Source organism: Sceloporus occidentalis, unplaced genomic scaffold (assembly GCF_023333645.1).
Source record: "Sceloporus occidentalis isolate IW3139 unplaced genomic scaffold, rSceOcc1.0.p SCAF_36, whole genome shotgun sequence".
In the NCBI taxonomy this organism is placed as follows: domain Eukaryota; kingdom Metazoa; phylum Chordata; class Lepidosauria; order Squamata; family Phrynosomatidae; genus Sceloporus; species Sceloporus occidentalis.
This window is the reverse complement of record NW_028317016.1, coordinates 5,282,409-5,290,453: the sequence shown is the minus strand read 5'-3', so window position 1 is coordinate 5,290,453 and position 8,045 is coordinate 5,282,409. Positions and strand designations below refer to the sequence as shown.

Below are 8,045 nucleotides of genomic sequence, written 5' to 3'. Positions count from 1 at the left end.
TTTAAGGGGTCAGAATACATTGCAAGGCACAGTATGGTCCCATAGCTCCAAAGACCCAGGTTTAACCCCCTGACAGCCCATAGTAATCCTGTTTGTCAATCTACTCCTGAAACATCCATGCCCCAAAACTCCACAGGCCAACAACACCAATGTATGTATACATACTTCTTTATATATACACACACACATGCACGTTGGGGCTCTGCAAAGGCTTTGGTTCAACCAGTTATATCTCACAGTTCATGAAATCACGTTAAACATCTTCTGTAACCGTTTCCCTTTAAGTATAGGGTTTATCCATGAGGAAACACTTCTCTTGTACATAATGTTAAGGTGACCTATCCATAGTATCTACAATTTTTTTACTGAAAGGCATGGAGAATTTTTTATTCCAAATTTTGTGTAACTGGTTCCTTGTCATCTTCGAAGATAATGAGCTTAAAATAGGACAGCCAAACATTATATTGTAGTAAGTAAAATATTTAATTTTTAGACACCTTGCATATGCCTTCACTTGGACATGGAGGAAGAAAAAAAAAAAAAAAAAGTAGAAAACATGATAGACGCTACACAATTTCTTCAGAACATTCTAGGGACAAATCTTATGTTTTAAAAATAAACATTCAACTCAATCTATTTTCCATCTTTGAGAGACTGTCTCCATTTCCAGAGGTCTTGGATCATCTGTGGAGGAGAAGACACACCAAAAAAAAAAATAAATAAATAAATAAAAAAAAAGTCACCATTAGCTACATTTAAAATAATTTCTTGACCGATACTTGAAAGGGGGCCTTTGGGGGAAGAAGAGAAAAAAAACAAACAAAAAAATTTACCTTTTGGTTATCAGTCCTGAAGCAATTTTTTGCGTAGTTCACAAATTTAGCTTCCACTTTTGGAAGAACTACACCCTAGGAGAAGAAAAACAAAATGAGAGAAAATCAGAATCAAACGCACTCTAGGGAAGACTAAAAGCATAAATAAATACAAAGCTTACTTTTTCTAAGGAGGCTTGCATTTTTGCTTTAATCTCATCAAATGTGAACGGTGTTTTGGGAGTCTTTGGGGTAGCTTGCTTGTTTTCCCGTTTTCCTTTTTGTTCAGGTGTCTGAAAAATTGTCACATAAGCGTCAGAAGAAAACACCTTGATATCAGTAATATCAATAATCGTGCATTATGTTAAAAGGAAATGCATGTACTAAATCCTGGCCTGTGACCCTTTTGCTTTTTGTATATACCAGTAGTATTGATAATTTAGTGGAGATGGCCCACCACTGCTGTCTGACCAACAAAAGAGGTTGTTCACCAATTAACAGCAGCTGATGCAGTTATTGGATAGTCTGCACTGTGTTGAGGCACAAGACAGCATGCTACCCTAGCTGATTACTAGAAATGACTTGCATCATAAAGCATATTAAATTGTATCCGACTAAGGGAAATTTGGCCATGGTTCTAAGACATCACATCTCTAGGAATTGAAAGTGCCACCTTCAATGTGAAATCCACACAGTGCCATTTCCAGTTTCCATGTTGACAGCTGTGCTTGTCGATAACCCCCATTCTAATTAGGCATACACAAGTTCAACATACCTTAGGAGTCTTTGATGCATCAGTGGCTTTTCCATTATGGTTTGATTTGTGCTCTGACTTTGCAACTGGAACAGGCTGTAAGTGCATATAAAAGTAAAATGAAACACTAGACTGGTTCCAAAAATTAAGTTATCATCATTTCAGTGCCAACCTCAGAAATGACATGGATGGAAACCAGAACGTCAATTTTTACAGTTTAAACTCACCCCCCCCCCCCCACCAGACATGCTGCTAGAGAACAACAGAGTTCAAAGGTGTAGATTACCAACGGCTTACACTTTTGTTAAATACCAAGGTACAGTTCGGTCTGCTAAACCTTATGCAATAATTCTCATTAACTGAAAGTGCATATTGTCTTATTCAAGATGATACCTCAAGCAATAAAGGAGATGCATTACTGGAGGGAAGGGAAATCGCGATTTGTATATATACACGCCCAATTAGATCAGAACATGACTGTGCAAACCCATTCACTTTAAATCTGCACCCTAAAAAAAGCCCCCTTATATATAAAATAAAACACTGATCTTGAAGGGTTACATGTTCCTACTGTGGTATACATAATGTAGGATTTATGGGTAGAAGAGACTTTAATAACTCCATGGATATATATGAAAGCAATGTTACCTTCACTGGAGTTTCCTCCTCATCTTCCTCTTCATCATCATCATCACTTTAAAAACAAAACGAATGCATGATATAGATTATATACACACACCAACTCAAAGGGAGCGATAATATCTATAGTACAAGTACTTACTCAAAGTCATCATCTTCCTCATCGTCATCCTCCTCCTCCAATTTTGCCTTTTTCTGCGGATACAGTGTATTAATATAGAGTTGACAGGCAGGATTAATAGTTTGTTGCAAGCCTGTTAGGACATACCTGGGGAACTTTGGATGGGTTCAGTGAAGCTGCTCTTTTAGCATTTTTTGGACTTGGTGTGTTCTCTTCTTCAGCCTCCTCATCTGAGGACTCCATATCATCTTCTAAAGCTACAAAATATTGCGAACAGACTCTTGAATGAAAGCATGCTAAACAAAAAAAAATATCCCCTGAAGTTTTTCTGTAAGTGTACATACAGTATGAGCCTAGTCTTGCAGAGAGTAATTGTACCTGAGAACTTTAGGTTAAACCAGCTCACTGAAACAGAGACCTGCTTAAGACTGTAGCAGAGCCAGTATCCTCTGACTAAACGCCCTGATGTTGTCCATCTGCCTAGTCCATTCGTAAAATGGCTGCTAGAGCCAGCCAGCAATTTAAGATAAATTAAGGTAATGGAGAAGTAGTTATGTAAATTCCTGTAAGCTACAGGACCCTCATAGCATATAATAAAAAAATGTGTTTCATTGCCATTCTACTGAGCATTAATCTATTAATACCATTCCTTAATAGGAAGTTGAAAATGCAGGATTTCTTTAAAAGGAAAGGACCTAATGCAGACATGAACCAGTCTTTTCCCACCAATTCAAGAGCACAATGGAGTTTGAGTTAAACGACTTACCTACAAGATGCTGACCGCTAACATAAACGGGTCCTGATCCAGCCTTCAATCGCAAAACAACTGGAGGTGTAATTTCAAAGCCGCCAAGAGACACCTTAAACAAAATAAAATAGAATTTAATGTCAATGGCCGTTTCCAATATTGGTAGATTAGATGCCAAATGCACGTGAACAGGGCCCTCTTATGTTAGTTACTTCTTATGCAGTTTGAGTTTTGTAACCTTTTGTGCAAAACCTGGTACACCAAGAAGGGTGCACCTTCTGGCACAGGAAAGTCTAGGTATTCTGAGTTTTACTACATAGGAACCACCTGGCTAGGTAAAAAAACCCAGATGCAAACATTAGGCCCCAAGGAGTATACAGAGCAAAACACATTCAGGTTTACACATCTGAATGCTTAAACAGTCAAAGCTGAACCAAATTGTTTAAACAAAGGAAGTGGACCGATTCTAATTTATTACTTTAACAGGATGGAGCGGGACCAGTGGATTAACAAAGGAAAATACCGTTGGTTGTACAGATGGCTTCAAGGACGCAAGAGATATTTTTATCATTTTTCCTTCATAATTCATCCCTTCTGCTTCGACTACATGCAATTCATCTTTAGCAGATGCACCTAAGCTAACCTGTAACAGAAGAACAAAAGAAAGTTTAAGACTCATTATATAGGGAGTAGTGAAAAAGCATCACGTGCCTCAAACACATCTAGTATATTTCTGCATTTCAATTCAAACGTCTGCAGAGTTAATGAAATAGTGTAACAAGCCATTAAAAAAAAAAAAAAAAAAAAAAAAAAAGTTCCAGTACATGCAACAAGCCGCCTATGTTACTTACTGTTCTCAGAGATAACTGGTGTTCGTTTTCATCATCATCTACTTTGAACGAATATTCTTTCTTATCGGCTTTAAGTTCACATCCTAAAGTTGGATAGACAAGAGTTATTGCGTTGGTTAACGTTCACAAGTGCTAGAAATTCAGCCAGTAACACTAGTGTTCAGAACTGTTGAACTCTTATGCGACCAATAGCAGAATCTGAAAGTCACCAGAGAACGCTACATTCACAAAGAACACCCAATAACAGTTAAAATATTACACCACCTACCCACAATGTCTATAACATGAACGCTGGGCGTGTGCCATCTGTGGTTATGGGTCTATTTTGCAGCTCAAAATGTTAAAACTGAACGTTTAGTAAAGCTCCCATCACACTTTCACTCTATTAAAAACTCATAGGGAGGATGCTGCTAGGGGATAAAAAGTTTCTTCAAGCAGCCAATCAGTGGCAAGACCATGGAGGAGATGAGCGGTTGCTCTTAAGTACCTCTTCTCCATCATTTTAAAGTAAAGTATATTAAAGTACTCAGCATACACATGTTACAGTAACAGAAGAGTCCAGGACATCAGGCTGTGTCTGTAAGATTAGATTTGAGGCTCCGGCTTAAGACTTAGCTCAATATTAACACCTAAACAGAGAGTCTGTTTATATCACCTATATGTTACAGGCAGATGGACTTATGTGGACCAGACTCAGCCAGCACAATGGTGTCAGGGAGCTGTAGTTATACACTCATGTTGCAAAAGGTTCAATGCGTGCAGATTTCTTTCTAGGAGGTTCTATAGAATGGTTTTTGAATATTATGCCCTCATATGCCAGTCCTACAATATTTTTTAAAATGTCACCTACAAAGGCTCCAAGAGGAATTAAATCTACTCAAGATTACTAGAGAGGTAGTGGGCGCTAAAGCATATGCAGAGGGAACCAGTTCGGCATGTTATGATGTACAGTTCGCTTTAAACTATAAGCTTAACCTATTCGGAATAGACGCGAGATAAAATATACACAAACTACAAAATTCGCGCAAGCCTTCCAAGAGCATATAGTTTTCGGAAATCCAGGACCCAAAGGCAAGCTAACAGTATTGCTATTGTGTGGCAAGAAGAGTAGGAGCTCTGGCCTACCTGGACACGTGTTTACCCTCGCACGTGGTGAAGTTAAAATGGGGAAGGGGGAGGTTTTTTTTATTTTTTATTATTTTTACAGCCGCATTAAACCTCGAATGAATAAGACTCTATAATGCAAATGGCATAAGAACCTTTAAACCCGAGAAATACGCGGATAGGCCTTAGGTGCTTCCGACTAAGGTCTGACAAAAAATTTCCAGAAAATTAAAGAAAAAGCTACAAAAGGTGAAACGCGAATAACACGTAACATGCGTAAGGGGCAAACATACCAAAGAGGAAGTTCTGAGGGCGCAGAGGAGACATGTTCTCAAGATCCATGCTGTCTTCCATTTTCTCACGGCTACTCTGTGTGTGCACAAAACCGAGCGGACGGATATCTGAGAAAGAATAAAGGGGTCGGTGGTAATTTATACGCTCTGTACTAGTTCTCGCGAGGTGCTACGTATGAATGATGACGTAAATCACGCTTCTGAGTAAAGGCATCGCTGATTGGATAAATGCTTATGTGAGGGGGCGCAAGAACACTGGGTTATTATGTGAGAACGCTGTAATGCGGCTGCGGTTGGTCATTCCGCGGTATTCGTGTGGCGTGGTGTTAGTGCTGTGCGTTTTAAGTATGGCCCGCCGTTATACAAATAGTTTGCTGTGGCAGATGTGAGGACTGGTCACGGAGAATGTGCTATGTGTTTGTTATAATACCCGTACTATTAACTATTATAACGCGGGTTCGGTAACAGCTGTAAAAACTCCCACACAGCTATCCGTTACAAATCACAGTACCACACGCCCATTGTGGCAAACGCACATACAAATGGAGCATATTTTAAAGCACATAATTACTGCTAATCTACAGATAGGGGTGGATTAACAGTAGGCAGAAGGTGCAATTTCTTATGGATCCTGGAGGAACGGGGTCGTGATTTGCGGTTTACTTATGTTGTATATACTGTATATGTCTGTACTACCCAGCAGTAACACGCACAGGCACCCACAGGAATGTTTTTCAAGGGGGCAAAATAACTTCCCTGCTTTTCCCCTATACCACCCAATACTCCCCTTACCTCATCCCTATTGCTTAACTTTGTTGGTTTAGGAGAGAGGGGTTTCCTGGTGGGAGGCGAATGTTACAGAAAAAATTATATGACCATTTTACTAGTAGCTACAGACCCGCATGTACCCGTGCAACATGAGTTCTTTAGTTTACAATTCCTGGAAAAGATTAGCCACAACTACCCCAGTCTAGAGTGTTTAACATCGCAAACGCAGGGCCCTCTCCTCCTTTTGTACCATTATTGTGTGTTATTACTGACTATGTTGGAACAGTGCTACAGAATCTCCTAGCGCAGCGATGGTGATTCTATGGCAAGCGTGCCACAACGGACACGCTCATGAAAAAGTTTTCCGCAACCGCTTGGCGCTCTTCTGTTTCCTCCACTTCTTGCTGCCACCCGCCTCGGGGCTGCCCTGACCGCAGTAGTGGGAGCAAAAGGACTCTATCTTGGTCACGAGTTCCTGCTGACCACCAGAATATGACATAGTATTCCGGTGCTCAGCAGCGAGACAGAGGCCTCACGCTTCCACAGCAGGACTTCCACCTGGGTAAGTCAACTACAAAGGGGGGGTAGATAGTGAGAATGAAGGGGTTAATAGCACCAGGCCTCTGGATTTACTAACTTCACCTCTTAACAAGGAATCAGTTATACCAAATTAACCCCCAAATCCTGCCTGTATCCCCCCAGGTAGTCTGCCACCACTCACGATTTTGATGCCGGATTTGTAAGAAATCCGAATTAGGACATTTATCTCTATAAATCAACCCACCCCGGGCAAACAACATATATATATAAATATATATATATATATATCCTGTAGAACTTAATAACAATACGGTACAAAAAAACGGTGCCACAGTTACAAAAAACAAGACATACAAAAGAAAAACAAAACAGCAAAGTGTCACAAGGATCTTGAGAATACAAATGAGGAACCCAGTATGCAGCAATGGCACTGATGAACTGTAGGAATCATCAGACAAGCCGGGTCAGGAGTGGAGAAGTCAGGGACAGGCACGAGTCAGCAACGGAGATGGTAATCAAACAAGCCGGATCAGGAATGGAGAGGGTAGCAAAAGTCAGGGACAGGAACAATTCAGCAACGGAGAGACAATCAGGTAAGTATTCTGTGATAGGAACTGCTCAGCCAGAACACTAACCGAGCACTGAATGGAAGTCAGTGCTCAGCTTTTGAATCTGCCGCTTCACCCAAGCTCCGCCCCCAACGGATGGCATAACGCTAGTTACGTTACGTTGCCTCCAGGGAGGCATACTATAAGAGAGGGGGCGTGGTTCATCCCCGTGCGTACCGCCCATCACTTGCGACGGGGATACTGAGGAGGACCTGCCCCGGGTGCCTGCTGGATGCTGGCACCTCGAAGCAAGGTCCCGGAACTGCGGGAGAGGTAAGTTTCGAGTACCCGCTAGACGCGGGTACTCGGGTGAATTACTGCGTTTCCGTCCGTGACAGGCGGAGAGACCTCCGGGCTCTCAGCGGACCAGGCTTTAGAGGATGACGCAAGTGGAACTTGTCACACCAACCGGTGTAGTACGTACATGGACTGGCTACCCGGTAGAGATGGCACAGCCAATTTCAGTATGTGAGGGGTTAATTTGATTGTATAGGCATATGGCGCCAAAAGGTCTTTTTAGATAAATTGGTCTTTTGAAGCTGGGACTCCAACCAAGGCCGTCTGCAAGGTGTGAAATTTCACGGGGAGGCGGTGCCTTTAAGTCTGCTAGCCGAGTCATTCACCATATGCCTGTATCCCCTCATATATAATGGATTCTTTGATATGCTAGCAGTCAGGAAAACCATTTCATATCCAGGTCATATCCAACACATATCAATAATAACTCATATATTCATTATCATACCTCCTTGTGTGCATACCTAGAACAGGGAAAGTGCACCCTACAAAAAGAGTACAAACATGGCG

At 41.2% G+C, this 8,045-nt stretch overlaps 1 protein-coding gene across 1 annotated transcript; it reads right to left on the bottom strand.

Moving 5' to 3' along the window:
• Positions 1-633: 633 nt before the first annotated feature.
• Positions 634-5,383, bottom strand: LOC149297873 (nucleophosmin-like). Its single transcript, XM_089488093.1, has 12 exons — positions 5,323-5,383; positions 3,926-4,008; positions 3,598-3,717; positions 3,093-3,186; positions 2,474-2,583; positions 2,348-2,400; positions 2,215-2,260; positions 1,879-1,897; positions 1,588-1,652; positions 995-1,105; positions 834-908; positions 634-684 (listed from the first exon to the last, which is right to left on the bottom strand). The coding sequence occupies exons 1-12, from the start codon at positions 5,381-5,383 to the stop codon at positions 634-636; spliced, it is 888 nt and encodes a 295-aa protein (XP_089344219.1).
• Between the last annotated feature and the right edge of the window lie 2,662 nt (positions 5,384-8,045).

What these genes read in the sequence shown, in the direction of transcription:
- LOC149297873 (XM_089488093.1), bottom strand. Translation starts at nt 5,383, where the DNA reads ATGGAAGACAGCATGGATCTTGAGAACATGTCTCCTCTGCGCCCTCAG. An exon ending in ACCCATCCAAAGTTCCCCAG is followed by an intron (nt 2,401 to 2,473) that starts GTATGTCCTAAC and finishes CTGTATCCGCAG; the next exon opens with AAAAAGGCAAAATTGGAGGA. An exon ending in TCAGGACTGATAACCAAAAG is followed by an intron (nt 685 to 833) that starts GTAAATTTTTTT and finishes TCTCCTCCACAG; the next exon opens with ATGATCCAAGACCTCTGGAA.